General features: G+C 31.0%; 1 protein-coding gene and 1 long non-coding RNA gene across 2 annotated transcripts; one reads left to right on the forward strand and one right to left on the reverse strand.

Moving 5' to 3' along the window:
- The first annotated feature begins 8428 nt into the window (after positions 1-8428).
- Positions 8429-10343, forward strand: LOC129301923 (scarecrow-like protein 23). The gene has a single exon (XM_054940554.1). It carries the CDS (start codon positions 8716-8718, stop codon positions 10078-10080), a length of 1365 nt encoding a protein of 454 aa, XP_054796529.1. The 5' UTR covers positions 8429-8715; the 3' UTR covers positions 10081-10343.
- A 5155-nt stretch (positions 10344-15498) lies between these two features.
- On the reverse strand, positions 15499-20040 carry LOC129300189 (uncharacterized). The gene is made up of 2 exons (XR_008590721.1): positions 19843-20040; positions 15499-16302 (listed from the first exon to the last, which is right to left on the reverse strand). It is a non-coding gene; the product is annotated as an uncharacterized LOC129300189 (long non-coding RNA).
- Positions 20041-21018: the final 978 nt, after the last annotated feature.

Genomic DNA, 21018 nt, shown 5'->3' on the forward strand with positions numbered 1-21018 from the left:
CTTATTGTTGATGTGAAAATTTCATTAATAAGTAATATGTAAACATTTTTATTAATGCAAGTGTTTTTAAATGGAGAACAATGGTTAAGTTTCAAGAGAGAAAAAAATTAATGATAGTTAGGTTTTTGATAAAAATAAAAATAAAAAATGACTTGCAGATATTGATTCACAAAATTGAAGACATGAATTTTAATTTTAAAATAAGACTTAACTTAAAATTTCAATGTTTTTTATAATTAAAATTCTTAAATTTATAATTACTTGGATCTTAATTTTTTAAAAAGTTATACTGAAAATCTAATTGTCATTAATTATATCTTTCGAGACTTAACTGCTAGTCTCTTTTTTTTAAATCTTGAGACTTGCCTCAATCTAATAATGAGTCTTAGAAAGTCAGCTCACCCAAACTTTTTCCTTAAAAAAAAAGGTAAAATGCATATTAAATTTAAGACTTTGTTTAAGAGCATGTGTGGAGAAATTCTCAAAGAGATTGGGTACATTACATTATTTATAATTTATTTAATTAAAATGTTCTAAGTCATTTAAATAAAATTTTATATAATATTACTTTAATTGACCTTATTCTTATAATAGAATATATATATATATATATATTTAATTTCTTACATTTTTTTCTTCTATTATTATTAATGTCAAAATTAATTTATATTTAATAATATATAAATGTCATATTTTTATTAAATAAACTATAAATGAAATAATATACTTGATCTACTTAAGAATTTTTTTCTCGTGTGTGTATAACTCCATTGTTTTCGATCCAATTAGCAATTTTTGAGTAAATTTAAACTTCTTTTTTTAAAATTTGTTGAGTTTAAGTGATGTGAGTTATTAACATTAATGTCTGGAATCCAAAAAAGAGATGAGGTTGATGAGTCTGCAACTACGGATGAGATGAGAATGAGATAATGTGTATACGGACCAACTCACTCGGTGGAGCGCGTCCCTTCTTCTTGTCTTCCTTCTCAACTTCTATCTTTTTTGTCCGTACCAAATTATTGGTATATTCTTCACTTATTTTTTTGAAAAGAAAAATTATCAACGATAGTTTAGTCAAATTGGGTTAAATAAATATTGTGAACGAAAGAAAAATCGGTGATTTTATATCCTATTTATATTGTTTTTTTGTATTAAAATATGAGATTTATTTATCTTGCTCAAACACAAAATCTCAAGTTAAAATTCACATGAATACAAGAAAAATATATTTGAGATAGCTACTCCCAATTGATCCAATAGTGCTTGAATCTTACACAATTAGATGGGCATATCAAATAGCAATTTATCAAAGCTAAATTCATTAGATATTTTAATAAAGCTAAGAAAATTCTCAACAAGTATTCATGCTAAATTTTAAGAGTTAAGAGCAGACTTTTTTTCTACAAAAAGAATTAATTATATGGAGTAAATTTAGTTGGGAAGGATCAAAGCCTAGGAATAGGGAGTAAAAATATTACTCCTTCTGTTTCAAATTTATATGACACTTTTAAAAAAGTTTTTTTATTTTAAAATATAAAATATTTTGGGTAAATTAAGGTTTCATTAAATGCACTAGTTTTAATATTACCTTTTCTCTCTCTATAATTAATTTATATCCTTTCTCTTTTCAATATATTAAATCATAAATATTTTTAAAAATTTATATTTTTATTTTAAAAAAATAAGGTTATCTTATAATTTGATATAAAAGAGTGACTTATTTTGGGGATAGTGAAGTGTGGTAGACACGTGTCTACCTGTAAACTGGTGTTCTTTAGAAGAAGTATATAGACTTGTTTAAAGTTGGTTTGGAGAGCACAGATGTCACGGGATGAAGAAGAAACCTTAGCTCAGCTAAATCACTAAATCAATGCCAAAGAAAAAAGTCAGCCAGCAAATAAGTTGATATCATGAGTCCGAGCTTCACTGTCCCCAAAAGATATGGCCGCTATCCCGAGTAAAGCTGAACGGAGACAATATGCTTCATAAACTATACAATAAGTTAGGCTTGTTTTATAATCTATTTTGGAAATAATATTTTGTTCTCTGTAATAAAAATAAAACAAATTTATTTGATAACATATTATCAAAAAGTTTTTTGAAGAACAAAAAAAATAATATATTATTCTAAAAATAGAAAAATAAAAAAAGTATTTTAGGTGTTCGGAGATTATTATTCTAAAAAATAATAGAAAATGAAAAAACACTCATTTTTATTGTTTTTTTATTCTCTGAACATGTTCTATAAAATAACAATTCTCAAAATAATAAAATGAAAACAGCTTTAAACATGTCCTTAATATTTTTTCCTTTTTAGTGTTGTTTTGGTTTTTTTTATTTCTTTTTTCCTTGCTATTGGACACATTTGTCTCTTAATCCAAAAAAAAAATGAGGAGAAAAAATGGGAGAATGACAGATAAGTTTTAAGAGAATTAGTTAATTCAAATGAAATCTTAAGATATCAAACTTTAGAAATTTATAAGTTCAACTCTCAATTTCATAATTTCGTTGTGATGAATTTACAATTTCTTTTTCAATTTTTAACATGATTGAAGAATTAATAAATTTATTTTTTATTAAAATTTAAAATATAAGTTATAAATTCATCATAATTAATTTATAAAATTGGAAACTGAATTTATAAATTTTTAAAATTTAATACTTTAAAGCTTAATTTAAATTAATTGATTTTCTTAAAACCTGTTTGTCATTCTCCCGGGAAAAAATACCAAGCCCTAGAGCCAGCTAACATGTCTCTAGTCAAATATAGCCACATAAGTTCTTTGTATTGAGGTGGGGGCTCTTCTCGCAATTGTTTCCTCCGAAACCATATCTGGAGTTGCTTTCACCAGCCAATCTGTACAATAATTTAATTTGATGACACAGTCGTACAATAATTCCCAATCCTACATTATTAGATCTTGTATTTATTTTGCTTTGTTGAAAGCCAAATGGTAACTAAAAGTATTTGGTTCAATTGGTTGAAAGAATTGAATTAATTCATCATATCATTTTAAATTTAACTCTTAAAATATATGTTAAATAAACATGTTAAAAGTTATCCCCGACATACTCATAAAATTATCATAAATAATAACATTTCCACAGAATAAAAGTTCAGATTAATTTGGGTGGCAGGTAGTATTTAAAACCTTCTCTGTGACACATGTCATTTCAACCGTAGTAATTGAGTAAAATCCCTGTCTTTAATAGCTGATTTAATGTTTTATAAATCATCATCATCATCTTGAGAAACAGAAAATATAAATAATTTAAACTGTTAAATTTGACTTGATCGATGTAAAAATGCCATTAAAAAAAAAAGAAAAACACAATCATCATTTTTTATAGTTTCATTGATTTTTTATTTTTAATTCTTATAATTTTATTTTGGTATTTATAATTTCTATAGTTTTAATAAGATTAGATGATGTTTGTTATTAAGGTTGTTATAGCTCCATGGATTAAAAGTAAAATCTAATAAAGCTATAAGAACCAGTAATTATATTGTGTTTTTCCTAAAAAAAAAATCAGTTTATAAAATATTTTTCTTAATTTAAGTTTTACATTGTTGAAGTCAAATTTTATTCCTTTAAATTTATTTATTTATTTATTTATTATGATAATAGCTTTATGATATATTAAATCTTGTCTATTGAAGATTAAATCTAAAAATGGAAAAGTCAGGAGAAGAGAATAGAAGCTAAGTTCAAAGCAGGGAATATGAGAAAGGAGTTTTCTTTTTCTTTTTGGGTAATGGTAAGACAAGGTTTTATTTAAGCTCAATTAGTATAATGCATATCACTAAAAATTTATTATTTTTTATTATTTATTAACCTCAGATAAATATAAAACCCAATCGATTATCAATATTTATCAAAGATTTGTTGGCAAAAAATAACGTGATATTTTTATAAATAAACGAATAGCATACATACTATAAAAGGATAATTAAACTTTTATTCCCTCAAATTTACTTCAGTTTTTTATTTGATCCTTTAAATTTAATTTTTATTGGTTTTGTCAAATATAATTTATTATATTATGATATAAGTTCTTTAAGTTTTAAAACGCAAATTCACTCTCAAAATTATCAAACATGTGAAGTATATTGATGATTTGATATGTATATATAGTTAAATAAAAATAAATTGACCGTCAAATTAGTTAAATTGTTACTAATATAATCCCTTACGCTATGTTTTGTTATCTTCTTTTTTAGAAAAAATTGCAAAGTCTATTTTTTTATCTAAATAAATATGTTTCTTTTCATTAATTCACATGACTTTCATCAATATTTTTTTATCCCCACCAGAAAATTTTAACAGTGTGACTTTTTTTTTTTAACAATAAGAACCAAATTGATAACCCAATCAAACTAAAGGACTAAATTAATAAAAATTAAACTTAAATGATTAAAAATACATTATCCTTACTATAAAATTTTTATAAATTTTAGAGGAGTCAGAAATATATAACATGTATGTAATACTCAAAAAAAAAAAAAAAATTGCTAATCCCCTTCCCTCCGCGGCTGCATGTATTCATGTAGATATGCATGCATTTATGACAATTTGAAAATCCTTATACAAAATCATACAAGTTTTAATTTGGTGCTTTATAGTTTGTCCATTGCTTCCTATTCAGTAGTATCTCATTGAGTTAAATCCCTAAAAACAAAAACAAAAAAGAAAAACATTGGTTATTGAGTTTAAAAGATGAGTCAAAGAGTTTGTGATTCATAAATAGTGTAATTTATTAAAAAAATTTACATTATACTCCCTTGTCCCAAATTTATAAAGTGATATGTTTTTTCCCCAAAATTACACAAAATTTATTAAAAGTAGTTTGCAATCTTAATTTTTCTTATAAATTTTCAAAATTATCTTTCACTAATAAGAGAGAGGGAATCAAATGTATTTATTGAGTAAAATAATGAAAGGTAATATTGAAATAATCATACTTAATGAAAGATTATTTTTTTTCAAAACATCTAATTTTTTGTGATATTAAATTATCCTAAAAAATGTATTGAGAAATGGGGTTGAGAGAGTATACAATGACAGAACTAATTGTGACTAAACAATTTTCAGCTCTGCACATGCTTTTACAAAAGTCGTATGTTTGTAGTATCATCAAAATAAATTCAGAGCATTTTTAAACAAGTCATATTATTTTTCACAAAATTTATTTATCAAACTTTATACAATATATAAAAAAATCTCATAAATTACTGCACAAAATATAAAAATGTAAGTGTTTGGGTTTTAAGTTAAAATGCCAACCCAAAGCAAGGAGAGGAATTAAGATTAATGACACAACTAACCTAAGAAGCGTACCTCAATTTGTGTCTAGGAAAAGGGAGTGCCATGCTCGAGCTTGGCGTAACTCTCAAAACTCAAGATGACTAAACAAAAGAGACTGTTAAACAAATATGATGTTATGTGTCACAAATTTTGCAGGAACGTGCCAAGTGGTTCTTGATATTTAGCAAATGGGCTTCGAATCTCATGAAAGTAATGATCTCATACCAATGCTTATAAAAGGACTAGAGAACCACAGGAAAACGGATTGACATTAACAATCAACAACGTTTGCTAGCACGTTCATCATACTTTTAATATCCAAATTTATGTTGCATTTCCATGTAGCTTAAGGATCATTTTCAGTTTTTCAAGTCATGACCATTATGATTTTGTATTTTGCATTATTATCAATTAAAAACACTTATTTGTATTAATCTCTTTACATCTTTACATTCAGATAAATTATAATAAGTGAGTTTAAAAACTTATTGTTATCTTTAAAACTTAGGGTCTTTTTCACACCTAGTATTTATAGTTTTGCAAATAACAGTAAAATATTTATTTTGATTTCTATACAAATATGAGTGTTGGGAGGGGCTTTGTCATTTTTGTTATTTTATCCAACTCAACTTAATTAGTTAGTAGAGTCTGATGTGACTTTCGAATAATACGTGTATTACAATATTTTCATGTGTTAAAATAATATTGTTTTATTTTATTTGTCACCATAGTCAAAGGTGGGGGTAGAAGAAAGAGACATTTATCGGAGATTGATAGCTATTTTAAGCTACACACACGTGTATATATATTATTTGTAGTATTTATATTATGTATTCCTTTCGATTTTAATTATAAAGCAAATACATGGTATATGCTTCATTATGATTATTCTTAGTGAAGGATAATATTAAAAAGTCAGATATCTTTTTACAATTTTAATTATATTAATTATTATTTTTTAATAGCAGTGAAGTTTGTTATAATAGATTGAGTAATGTCTCAAAATGATAAGTCTTACATTGCTCATATAAGATAAACTCAAAGGGTATAAGTGTCAAGAAGTAAAAGTAAGCTAGTAAATAGGTTAAGAGCAGAAGTGAGTTCGTGTGCACGAGATAGGTCAACACTAGGGGTGAGCAAAACCGAACCGAAACCAAAAATCAAACCGAATCGAATCGAATTTTGTTTATTTGATTCGGTTTATTTGATTTTTCGGTTCGATTCGGTTTTTTTATTTTAAATATTTCGGTTGATCGGTTCGATTCGATTAGTAAAATTTAAAATCAAATAGACCGAATCGACCGAATTACATATAATTTATTAATTTATAAATTATATTTAATTTATAAATTATTTTATTTTTATTTTTATTTTTTATTTTAATAAAGAATAAAAAATAATAACATCACTTGAAACCCCAATTCAATCAGTCACTCTCATCAGTAGATATTATGACTGGATTATGAGGCTATTATTTGATCATCGGTGTTTATTTATGGTTGTTTATTTGATTATCCATGCTTTTATAATATTTGGGCTTTATGTCATATGGGTATAATTAGAATGGGCTCATATTAAAAAAATGAATAGAAAAAAAGGCCCAATTTTGTAGTGTTGTTTGTTTTAATATTTAAAAAATAGGCTCAAACCGAAAAACCGAATTAACCGACCGAATTGAATTATCAAATTTCGGTTCGGTCTTTGTTCAGTTCGATTCGGTTTTCATTTTTAGTGTTTTTCGATCGATCGGTTCTGCATATTTTAAGACCGAACCGAACCGAATCGACCGATGCTCACCCCTAGTCAACACAGGATAGTCGCAATTGAAAACAGTTGATTCATTAAACATAAATATTAATTAATTTAAGATAGCTGATTAGGAAATCATGGATTTTGGCTAGGTTTTAGTTTAATAGTCATTAACCAGGTGTTTTGATTAATGCTCTTGTAACCAATGCTTAATGGTGTGTTATCATCATTGATCCAGCAAGTGCCCAACATTCATGTCTAGATCACGCCTTATATAAAGTCTTGCATGCAAACAAAACAATTCGCATTGGCCTTCGAATTTCCGGGCTATCTCTCCTCCTTTCTAACATAACTTTGCCTGAGTATATTTTTGTTAGTTTTTACTGTTCTGTACCCCTGACTATTTTACAGGATAAGTTTATTTAATATAAAGGAGTTGCTGTGTGAACAGACCAATATGATAGAATAATCTTTAAAAATAATGTCCTTCAATGTAACTCAAATTTAAAACTATTCGCTACATGTTGCTACCTTGTTGATTGAAAAAAGATAAAATTCATCAAGATAACATTTGAATTGATAAATTTGAATTTGAATTTGAATTATAAATTTTAAATTTTACATTTAAAATTTATATATTTAAAATCCTTTAAAAGTAATGAGTTTATCTATATTTTTCAATCAATGAGAGAGTATCAAGAATGAGATATAAAAAAAAATACGAGAGTTATAGAAACATTAATAATAAAAGCATGAAGAAAACAAGATATTAAAAATGATTAGAGTTTTAAATTACTGGGGTGCAGAGAAAATTTAAAATCACAAATAAATTATAATAAAAAATGGAACCAAATCCATATCTATAAACTTTAAATGAATTTGGTCCAAATTAAAATAAAAAATTTCTTCAATCCAAGCAGACCGTGAGCTTATTCTATAATTAAGAATAGAGCAGAGAATTTAGTGTAGTATTGAACTTACAAAGGCAATAAAATTATAATAATTTTGAAGATAAAATAAAATTATTGTGGTTGAGGATTAAAAAAATATAAATAAAATGAAAACTGATGCGATAATCAAGAGGTCATTATCAGTAAATTTTATACTCCAAGAAAGTTTATTAAACAAGACTTATCATTGTCATGGGGACATAGGACAAACATTGATCTCTGGAAATTTGGCACAACCAATGCCCCAAATTCACAAGCATCCAAAGATGACGAAATTAGCAAATTTAATTTCCTATTAATCAATCTCTTAATCACTGTCATTAGCCTCTCCATTCCCATTAACACACAACACATGCTTCACTAATAAAAACGAACATAACGACACACAAAACGGAGCACCTAACGAGGATAATAACACCCAAAATCATCCCTAACCCCAAACTTTTTCTCAGCTGCTAAAAAGTTATCAACCTTTCTGTCCCATTCTTTTCTTACTTATTTTCTCGCATTTTCTCTCTCCCCAAACACCCCCTTCAACTTTTCCTCTTCCCTTCCTTTTTCCTTCTGACAAACCTTCTCTCTGATGCATCACTAAAACCTTCACTGTCTTTCTCTCTCACTTTTGTCCCTTTTAACCCATAAGTTTCCTCCAAAGCTTCATATTCTCTCCCGTCCTTCACGACGTTCTCTCTCTCATCAATTCATCGATCATGCTTCAAAGCTTGGTCCCTCGATCCTCTCTTTCTGAGACTAATCGTCCTAACGGTGCCTCCTCCGCCATGAAGACCAAGCGCGTCGACCGTGACCTTGATGATGCTGCCGGCGACGGTGATGATCCTTCCTCGTTCAAAAGGCCGAGCTCCGGGAGGAATTTCTCCGGCGAGGCCTCTGTCTCCGGCGAGAAGACTGTCGAGGAAGGGGGAGGCCATGAGGATCAGGAGCCGCTGTTCGAAGGTACCGAGTCAACTGGTCTTAGACTTCTCGGGCTGTTGCTACAATGTGCCGAGTGCGTCGCCATGGACAACCTGGATGATGCCAGTGACCTCTTGCCGGAGATAGCAGAGCTGTCCTCGCCGTACGGGACGTCGCCGGAACGCGTCGGCGCGTACTTTGCACACGCGCTGCAGGCGCGCGTCGTCAGCTCCTGCCTCGGCAGTTACTCGCCTCTCACCACGAAATCGCACACTCTCGTTCAGTCTCAGCGAATCTTTAACGCCTTCCAATCCTACAACTCCGTCTCTCCTCTCGTCAAATTCTCGCACTTCACAGCCAACCAAGCCATCTTCCAGGCCCTCGACGGCGAAGATTGCGTCCACGTCATCGACCTGGACATCATGCAGGGCCTTCAATGGCCAGGATTGTTCCACATCCTTGCCTCTCGCTCGAGGAAGATCCGATCAATGAGGATCACCGGGTTCGGATCCTCCTCCGAGTTGCTCGAATCGACCGGCCGGCGGCTCGCCGACTTCGCAAGCTCACTCAGCTTACCCTTCGAGTTCCACCCTGTGGAGGGTAAAATCGGAAACATAACCGAACTGAGTCAACTCGGGGTGAGGCCGAACGAGGCCATAGTGGTCCATTGGATGCACCATTGCTTGTACGATATCACCGGAAGCGATTTGGGGACGTTGAGGTTGTTGACTCTGTTGAGGCCGAAGCTGATCACGACGGTGGAACAGGATCTGAGTCACGCCGGGAGCTTCCTCGCGAGGTTCGTGGAGGCCTTGCATTATTACAGCGCGTTGTTCGACGCGCTCGGGGACGGATTGAGTGGGGACAGCACAGAGAGGCATACGGTGGAGCAGCAGCTGTTTGGGTGCGAGATAAGAAACATCGTTGCCGTTGGTGGGCCCAAGAGGACCGGTGAAGTGAAGGTCGAGAGATGGGGCGATGAGCTGAGGCGGATCGGGTTCCGACCCGTGTCTCTACGGGGCAACCCGGCCTCCCAAGCGAGCCTCTTGCTGGGTCTGTACCCATGGAGAGGGTACACTCTGGTGGAAGAGAATGGGTGTCTCAAGTTGGGATGGAAGGATCTTTCTCTTCTGACCGCATCTGCGTGGCAGCCGTCGGATTAGATTTCTTTTCTTGGATGAAATCCAAGGGCGGTGATTTGTTAGATCCTCGTGACTCAGATGCCGTCGTAGATTACAAGGGGGTGATGACATACACGTGATCATAACTCTGGTGTTGCGAGGATCTCTGCTTCTGCTTCTGCCATTAGATTCTTGGGGAAAGTGGTGGGGGATTCTTTTTTGGGTAAACGAGTAAAATGGGAAATGATTACAACTATGATTGTAATTTATTTTTTTTAATAAAATAAGTTTGTGTTGTATTTTTATTCATTCTCTAACCATAAACAAATGTTTTACTTTAAAAAGGAATTATTTTATATTAAACTTGAAATGGATGTAAATTTTATTTATTTTGATTATATTTAATTCAAGAAAAATGATTTGGTACTTTCTTTAAATATAAAGTCATAGGTAAAATTGTTTGAAAGAAATAAAAATCAAGTCAAATCTTTTGATAAGTAATTTCTAAATCAAAGTAGTGGATTTGTTTGGGATGCTTACACCGAAATTGTCACATTGTACCTAATAAACAAGCCAATTGATATACTCTCGTCCGTTTTTATTATAAAACATGTTTAATTATCTCATTGAAATATAAATTTTATTTAAAAGCAGAATAAACTTGTAATTTTATTTTTATTTAAATGAAAATTTTTAAATTTACATTATATTCTCACTCATATTTAATAAGTTAGCTAAAGTATATTTTTAATCCTCTAAATGTATATGAGGTTTTGGTTTAGTCTTTTAATTTTATAAAATATTTTTTCAATCTCCTAATCCTAATATCACTAATTTCAAATGATTAATTTTTATGTCAATCATTGTGATTTTAAAAAAATAAAATTAATATGTTAATATTTGAGGATAATGTTTTATTTAAAAATTTATGTGATAAAACAAATGGTGTAAGAGTTAAAAAACTAAAAAAATATTTTATAAAATTAAGGGATCAAAACGAAACCTTGTATAGAGTTAAAACACTAAATATATACTTTAGCCTAATAAATTTAAATAGAAATAATATTAAAAAAATATAATCAATACTTCATTAAGTATCTTATATTAAAAATACAAAACTTGTTTGTAAGGTATCTTATAATATAGATCAAAATGCATATATATTAGCCTCTTTAAAAATATAATAAAAAATGATCCTAAAACATTTTATTATGAGTTCTATGATTTTTTTTTGATGGTGTTTAAAAAAAAAAGAAGAAGTGAGACTGAGAGTTCTCTCTGATGAAATTGGGATTGGCCATTGGCGCTTTCATTGAATATAAAAAAACATTAATCTTTGAAAAAAAAATTCCTTTTGATATAATATGAGGCCTCCAAGGAAATCCAGAAGCTTGGCAGCTGTACTAGAATGGAAACCATAATATTAGCTAATTTGTCTGACCTTTAACATGATACTTTTAATTTGTACAGTAATTTTTCTTTGTCTTTAAACATTGCATGTTCAGGAGGATTTGATTTTTGAATAATAAATTTGTGGACGAAGACTAATAAAAAAGTGTAAGTTGTCCAAAGGAAAGTAGGCGATCCTAGGTCAATTCTTGAAACTGTAGGCCCAAGTAAAGTCAATGCACATTATTACATGTACATTAATTTCTCTATCTGATTAATAATTGAACCATTATTTTATTTGTGAAAAAATTGGCCATGATTCAAGGGGTAGACTTTCGTGAGATCGAGTTTATTTTTTATTTTTTATTCCCTTCAAGTCATTTTCTGAACACATTCATTGATCTAAAATACTTCTTTTGTTTTTATTTATATAAAAAAAATTTTATCACATAATTTAAGGAAATTAAGTAACTATATTAATTATTTTTAAAAATAAAAAAAATTAAATTATAATATCATTTATTAATTATATTAATTAAATTTTTATTAATTATTTTTTATTATTATGAATGATAAAATTATGAGAGATAATTGAGGAAATTTATAAAAATGTCTATTAAAAATATGATTTTACTAATATTAAAAAATAAACTAAAAGTAACAGTTTTTATTACAAATAAAAATAAAGGGAGTATAAAACATTAGGTAAATTTTATATTTTTTTCATGAGTTAATGAGCATTTTAAAATATGAAGTATTGTACGAAAAACACTCTGAATTCTAAATTTTTAAAATATATAAAATAAAATTTTAAAGTTTAAGGTTTAGGATGTTACTCGCGTAATAATTTAGGGCCTATGTTACTCATTAACAATGACACATCAATAAGGGATTATCACATTAGTATTTTAACTAGGTCCCACTTGATGAATAATAACAATGTTAATGGTAAGTTAACAGTGGGATTTAATTTGTTATGAATTTAAAAATTTAAAATCTCTTTTGTACATTTTAAGAGTTTAGAATCTAGAACGTTTTTTGTGCAATACTTCAAAATTTAGAATGCTCATTAATCCTTTTTTATGTATACCCTTGTTTTTTACTTGTCTTTAAATTCTCATATTTAAAAATCATGCATTAATTACTAGGAACCCTTGTAAAGGCATATATAGAAATACATAAATATTTTAAGGAAATCAAGATTTCAACCAATATTTTTAGTAAAGTGTAAATTACTTAACAATGTTGTAAATTTAAACATTGTATTCTAAATAATAAAAAGGAAGAATGACATTTAAGGCCCTTTAAAGAGAATTTATCACAATAAAAGCCTATAAATTTTTCATGGAATATTTCCTTGTAAAAACATGTATATATTGTTGTTAAAAACTGATCTTAACTTATTAAATTTTTAAAAAAGCCTTGACAAAAAATACAAGTTAAGATTTGGCTTTTAACAATAACATATATGTGTTTTTACATTTAATACAAATTTGATGGCCTTATTGTTATAAATTCTCTTGAGATGGCCGAAAATGTCTTTCTCCCCGGTAAAGAAGTTCTAATAATGGTTATTTTATTCATAATCTTACAATTTAAAGATGAAATATTACTTAGAAAAACTGAATTTTTTTTATTTGATTGTTAATCCTATTATTAAGTTTTAAGATCATCTTTGGTAACTTGGAATCAGGAAGGAGGAAATGGAACTAAAAATGGAATTCATTAACAAGCATGCTTGTTATGCAATAAACATGATTTTTAAGAATTCAATTCCATCATCTTCGCTGTGTTTTTTAATTATATGTGTCCCTCTCTCCATTTTGCCTCTCCTCCATCCACTAGCAATACTAGATGCCGAATTCCTCTTCCTCCAACGTGGACGAGAAACCACATTCTTCTTCCAGATTTGTCAACAGCCACCACTCTTAAAGGAGGACAACCCCAACCCACATGCCCGTGTGTAGTGTTAGGCCATTAAGGTTATCGTCTTAGACCTCAAAAAATATTTGCTTATATTTTATATAACTTATCATTATTTTTCTTATTGAGTTTATTCTGTTAATACATATTATCTATTAAGATTTATTCTGTTGATATTTATGGAATATTTTGTATTCATTAAATATTATTAGGATGTTCATTAGTTTTTATGAAGTTAATCTATATATTGTAAACATAGCCTTTTTCAGTCTCCATTCCTCCTCTCTGGCTTCTTTCATGGTGTTGGAACCAAGTTAATCAAGTTTTGATATTTTGCTAAGGATGTGGCTTTGTATAGTAAGGCTCTAGCCCTCCCTTCTCCTCTTTTAATATTTTGACGGTTTAATTTAAGATTTTACTTAGTGATTCATTTATTGAAAAATCACTCATAAGTTTATTGCTTAGTGATTCATTCTTTTGATGAGAATTACTCTTAAGCTTCTTGCCTAGTGATTGGTTCCTCCAAGAATCACTCCCAAATTTTTCCTCCAAATTATTTGTTTATATGAGAATTATTCCTAAGTTTCTCTCTTAATGATTCATTTATCTGAGAATAACCTTTGAGTTTTTTGCCTAGTGATTTATCTTTTGACAATTACTCTGAGATTTTGTTTAGTAATGATTTATGATTCATGTATAAAAGGATCACCTCAAATTCATATTTGCTTTCTTTGAAGCTTCTCTATATCATGCATTTTTCAAATCAAGTGATATAAGTTGTTATAAACTTGAGCATTTTGAGATTGAGGAGGAGTGTTGAGATGAATATTTATTTTGTTAATATATATTATCTATAAAGATTTATTCTATTGAGATTTAGAAAATATTGTGTGTTCATTAGATATTATTAGAATATTTATTATTCATTATTATGTTCGTTTAGATTTCATAAGCCTTTCATCTCAATAAAGAACTGCATTTCTTTTCTTTTCCACCCTCTTTTCCTTCTTTCTTTTCTTGCCAATTCCGTTCTCTATTTTCCCCTCTAATGATTCCCCCAACACCCCCTATTTTTTTTCATCAGTGTTTTTTCTCGTTTCATTGATAGTAGTATCTCTCTATGAGAATTTTGAGTTTGCAAGAGTTTCTATTGCTTGATCTGAAAAATAAATTTCAAACATCGTAACATTCCTATTAAGCATAAATGTTTATTATATATTTTCATTAAAAATTCATTGCGAGCTTATATCCTGTATAAAATATTATTGACAATGCCATCAATAGTTGCTAATGGTAAAAGAAGTTTCTCAAAATTAAAATTATTTAAATATTTTTTAAGATCAACTATGTTATAAAATAGATTAAATGAATCAGTTACATTATTCTTTAAAATTGAAAATGTTAAAATTATTTGATTACAAAATTTTAATATGTGATTTTACAGCTCAAACAACTTGAAAAATTATATGAAGATAAATGAACAACACTATATTAAGCCTCTTCAATAATTTTTGTCATAGGTCCCAAAATTTCTTCACATGGCCTTGTCGACTCACCATGAACCACTACAGATGACAACCACGATCCATTGTGAACCACCAAGGAGGACGACTGCAACCCACCGAGGAGGATGGAGCTTTATATTTTTCATAACATCTTCACCAAAGGAAGACCGAAGATATGTGCTACTCACCTTTGTCGCAGGTTCAACAATGGTGTATGTTGATTCCTAAAGTTAGGGTCTTTGTTTTTGAAATTAAATATTGATATAATTTTAGTTGAGGTTCATTGTTGCCTTCTGGTTCATGTATGTCTCTTGAAGGGGAGGGATGAATGAGAGATTTTCCATTTTCTCTTAAAAGGGCATTTTTGTCTTTCTGTATTTTTTTTTTTTGGATGAAATATGATACTATATATTTCCAGATAGAAAACTATGTACAAAGCACAATGAGATCAAAACCTCTCATCATTTACTACCTCTATAAAACGAGGGAGTTGATGATCAGATGACCAAAAAGAATTGCCAGAGCTAAGTCCTACATTAATAAGATTATATAAATGCTGGTTATCAGCCTCAATGTAAGATGAGAAGAAAACATTCCCAAATTGATTGAGCAGCAATCTAGTTTCACGAATAACACCAAAAAAAAGGATGGCCAATCAGATTATCACATGTAAGGAGGTTGTAACATTGGGCATCCTGAACATAGACTTCCGCATTTTGAATTCCCCTGTTCGCGCAAGCTTGTAAACCCATTCTGATAGCATTAATTACAGCGATGTCATGTGCAAAGAACACATTAACGGCATTAAATCCATAAACCCACTCCTAATCTTGACCCTTAATAATTCCAGCCCTAATAGACATATCATTTTGACAGGTTTCCCCTCTAACTAAGTGACATGGAAACTTTTGGTGTTGCATATGAGGGTCATTACGACATTTCCTATCAGAAAGGTTTCCTTCCAGCATGTTAAACGTCTGAAAAGCTTGTTTAGCCTTGAAGATACTTTTGTTAGCAGAAGCAGCACCTTGGTATTCTTCTCTGTTGAAGGCCTATTAGCATTGGTCAAGCCATAGGTCCCAACACATGTAAGTAAACATTTGACACCAAGGAAGTAGATTCACCTATAAGTTTCTTGCATCAGCTTTTAGATTCCATTCAAGCCGTTCTTGCGTGTTGCCTCTCTTGAGCTCATTCCATTTATCCACATTGATCAGCATCCTCCACTTGAATTCCACCTCCTTGCAATCTCTAAAAAGGTGAAGTATACTCTCCTCATCCATGCAACCTCTCGGACAGCAAGCTTCCTCACTCAAACCACGTCTGTGTCTGAGGGATTTTGTATGCACAGCTTCATTAGCAATCAACCAAAGTAGTGTTTTAAGGTTTTCTGGTACATTAAGTCTCCAAATTAATTTCCATTTGAAATTAATCGCTGTGCTTGTACCTAAAAATTAGGAAAGATAGGCAAATTTGATGTTAAAATCCCATCCCGTGAGTGTTTCCAAATAAAAGTAACTCCTCTCCCTCTCTCTTTGATAGGAAAAGTGTGAACAATGGTGTCAACCACATCTGGTGGAAGCAATTCTCTCAGTTTAAAGAAGTTCCGTATTCCTGAAGGAAGAATGAAATAAGTGATTTTATCTTCCAAATTAATACCCCTTCTTGGCATAGGCACCCTGTAAATGAGTCTTGAGTGGTTATCGAGCCATCTATTAGTCGATAAAAAATTATTAACATCAGTATTGATTCGAGTTTCCACTCCTTCTTTGAAGTGATCCCAAACTTTAACTATACTCCTCCATGTAATTGATGCATTCTGCTTGTGTACCACCTCAGGGACAACCTCCTCCCCACATCTATATTCGTTCCTTAAAACTTGGACCTAAAGTTTAGATGGTTGGGTGAGAAAATTCCAGCAAAGTTTCATTACATAAGCTTGGTTTTGCTTCTTAAGGTCCTTCACACCCAGCCCCCCTTTAGCTTTGTCTTGGATGATATTAGCCCAAGAAACAAGGTGGAGTTTGTTCTGAACATCAAAATTTCCCCAAAGAAAACTTCTACACTTCTTCTCAATTTCATTGAAGAGTTTGTTAGGAAGAAGCATAGTTTGCATATAATAGCTTGGCATTGCTGAGATAACTGATTTGATAAGGATAGCTCTCCCTTCCATAGTCAAGAATTTCCCTTTCCATAAAGATAGCCGTTTCCTCTTTCTACCATAAACAGGGGCAAAGAGACTATAGGTTGCCCTACTATGGATAAGAGTAATTCCCAAGTATTTTCCTAGATCCCAGTCAGCATTACTCCCAAAAGTTTACTTAGATCATAAGCTCTGGAGAAGTGGACATTCTTGGAGCAACACATTCTAGTTTTATCTCTGTTCATTTTCTATCCTGAAGCTTCACAGAACTTCTCAATACATTTATTCATAATCTCCACCTTCTCTTTCAAAGCTTCTCCAAATTAGACAAGGTCATCAGCGAAGAAAAGATGTGAGATATTTAGACCTTTTGTCTTTAATTTAATAGGGTGCCAATTCTTGTCTCTTATTTCATCTTCAGTCACATGCCTAAGGCGTTCCATACACAGGGTAAAGAGATAAGGTGACATGGGTTTCCCTTGTCTCAAACCTTTAGATGGTTTGAATTCCTCACTTGTATCCCTATTCCATAAAACTTGAAAGAATGCACTACTGACACAAGCCATAATAATCTTAATTAGCTTCTCATTGACCCCCAACAGCTCCAAGGTCTCTTTGATGAAGGGCCACTCAATTCTATTATAAGCTTTCTCAAGATCAACCTTCACAATTACAAAACCTTTCTTAGTCTTCTTGGTCCTCATAGAATGTACAACTTCTTGCACAATGATGATGTTGTCGCTGCTTTGTCTTCCCGCAATGAAGCTATATTGATGTTCCCTAATCACCTTATCTATGAGAGGCTTGAGTCGATTAGTGATTATTTTAGAGATAACTTTATAGCTGACATTATAGAGAGAAATAGGTCTCAAATCATTCATATTCTCCACCTTATCCACTTTAGGAATGAGAACCAAATGAGTCTTGTTCAGGTTGTTTACTTTGGAAGGTTCTCTAAAGACATCCTTAACAAGATTACAAATAGACTGCCCAACGATTTCCCAGTACTGTTGATAGAAGAAGGCTTGGATCTCATCTGGCCCCAAAGCCTTAAAAGCCCCCATATCAAATAAAGCCTCTTTTATATAAGCATTAGAGACATCTTTGTGAAGCTTATCAATTCAGACAATGTGATAGTTGGAAATCTAGCATTCGTATGAAGATTGCAGCTCTACCCTTACGCAAATAGATCATGGTAGTAACTACTAGCCAAGGTCTTCAAATTATTGTGCCCTTCAACCCAAACTCCCTCACTGTTCTTCAAGGCCCCAATCACATTTTTCTTCCTTCTCATAACTGTTGAAGCATGAAAGAAATGGCTATTCTGATCCCCCCATTTTAGCCAATGACATCTAGATTTTTGGTAACAAAGAAGTTCTTCTTGTTGGAGGGTGAGATTATGATAGGGACTTAGAAGAGTAGGGATTAGGAAAAGTAATCTGTTAAGTTAGCTAGAGCAAGGATCTCACTCTAAATAACTTAACAGCCAAGTAGGAGAATCTCCAAAGGAATAATGGAATTATTTCTTCATTCCTATCCTGCTGTGTATGGGAGCTAGGATATTTAAAATAAGAGAGTACAACTGAATAATTCAAATAATGCAAGATATTAGCCTAAAAATTAGGAACTACTCGCAGGAACCTCCCTAACAGCCTTGAGGTCCTATTATTTAGCAACTAACAGAATAACAATTCAAATAACAAATAAAATAACAGCAACAATTAATTTAAATCAGACAAATCCCTTAAAACATGCATGACAGCATCAATTTCAACTATCTTCCTCTTCTTTCTACGATGATAAGTTAATAGTGGTCTCCTAAACTGATTTGGATCCTTATCAGATTAAATTAATCCCAGAGATCCTTTTCTATCTTTTGAAGGTATTAAGAGTCTTTTCTTCTTCTAGCATTTTCAACCCCTTCAATTCTATAGAGAAGTTTTCTCTTCCTGGTAGGGATGTTCTTAGCCTAAAGGAATTCCAAGCTCTTGCAGTAGTCTCGAATTTGCTAATTTTCCCTTCCTAGGTATCATTTTCCTAAGCTTCTTTGACTATGTCCACAAAGTCCTCTTCAAGACACCACCCCGCATAGCACCTAAAGAGCTTCCTCCTTTGAACATTAGCTAGTGAGGTGCCTTCGTTAATTAGTAAAGGCCTATGATTGGATCCAAATTTCTGGCGGTGTTGGACAAAGCCTTGAGGATTTTTTAGATGCTAATGAATGTTACCAAAAGCCCAGTCAATCCTCTCTTTTAAACCAGTCCTCTCTCAGGTAAATCTTTCTCCAGAATATACCAACTCTGTCAAACCCGAACTCATAATACAATCATTAAAGTGTTTCATAGAAATACAATTAGGTTGACTACCCGACTTGTCATTAACACTCAAATAGGCATTGAAATGCCCTACTACCAACCAGGGGATAGAAATATTCTTGCTCAAGTTTACCAAATCTGCCCATAGATGTTTTCTTAGAGTATGAGTTGTTTCTCGGTAGATACATGTCAAAAGAGACTTGTCATTGGTTTGCAGATCTGTGGTACAGCAGTGCAGGAGTTGTGTGGTAGAGGAAATAAAATCAATTAAAGTCTTAGTCTCATTGCACAAAAGCCAAATCCCTCCCGCAGAACCCGTAGCTTTAACATACATCCAATTTAAGAAACCCAATCTACATAAAATCCTATCAACCTTACTGCCGCTTATTCACGTTTCTAATAGGGCAAGAATTTTTGCATTGGAGTCTTTAAGCAAGTCTCTCATCCTTAGATGAAAAGTTTTGGAGGCTGCCCCCTACAATTCCAGGCTAGTAAATTCATAAATATAAAGGAAAAGAAATGCTAGAACCTGGGCATTATGCATTGGGCTTTCTCGTGTCGCCTTCACCATTAGCACCCTGTCTACTCTCTCTATCACTTGATTCCATGTCATACCAGCATTCCTGATTTTCCTTCATATCCTCTTTACCCCTTGTATCTACTAACATTTGCTCTTTCAGATCAGGGGGTTTACTTGGATGAGGAGTCTCTTGAATTGGCAACTCAATATTCTTCTTCACCTCCAGCGTCTTTCTGTATTTTAAACATGTGTATTTGTTAAAATTATATTTGTATTATATCTCCATATCAAACGTATTTTTATAATTTAATTTTATTTTAATTTTGATTTCAATCCTATAAAAATTCTTCTATTATATCTAATCAGGTCTAACTAATTGATTAATTATTTGACTTGGAATCTCTTGATCTTAAAGTTTTTTTTTTCTTTGTTGTAAATGGAAAACAAATAGATTTTTATAAAGTGGAACTTGTCCATTTTTTATCATCATTTTTCCTCCACTTTTCTAATCATAACCATTGATAGGTGTTAATGAGTAAAAGCAAGCTGATATTAGGATAGGTTTTTTGGTGTGAAATTTGGAGGTTACATAATATGATAAAAATTATACTCCCTCCATCCTAAATTTTAGAGCACTTTTGAAGAAGTTTCTTCATCATAAAATATAAAACGCTTTAAGTAGATTAAATTTTTATTAAATGCATCAATTTCAATATTGTCCTTTCTCTTTTTATAATTAATTTTAATCTTTTCTCTTCTCAATATATTAAATAATGGGTATTTTTGAAAGTTTATATTTTTATTTTAAAAAGATAAGATTGTTAAGTGTATTTAATGAGGTTTATTAATATATAATATTTTATCTAATAATGTCTTATAATTTAAGACAGAGAGAGTATTATGTATAATATTTTGTATTCTTTATCATTTTAAAATAAATCTCTTAGATTGTGCCTCGAGAGAAAAGTGAGGAAAAAAAAGTGGGGCAAGAACTACATTTTCTGTGCTTAGCTAAGGGGGAAAAAATGGAAGGGAGAGGGTGAGAAAAATAACATGTAGGTCCCATATATTTTTCTCTTAAAAAATGGAGAGGTTTTGGAGAGAAAACTCTGTTTACAATTTGCCTATAAACATTTTTGTCTCTCGCCCTTTTGCTAATTCTAAATACTAATTTTAATGTAATTT

Source organism: Prosopis cineraria, unplaced genomic scaffold (genome assembly GCF_029017545.1).
Source record: "Prosopis cineraria cultivar Desert tree isolate PC_DT_omini unplaced genomic scaffold, ASM2901754v1 PC2, whole genome shotgun sequence".
In the NCBI taxonomy this organism is placed as follows: Eukaryota; Viridiplantae; Streptophyta; class Magnoliopsida; order Fabales; family Fabaceae; genus Prosopis; species Prosopis cineraria.

What these genes read in the sequence shown, in the direction of transcription:
- LOC129301923 (XM_054940554.1), top strand. Translation starts at nt 8,716, where the DNA reads ATGCTTCAAAGCTTGGTCCCTCGATCCTCTCTTTCTGAGACTAATCGT.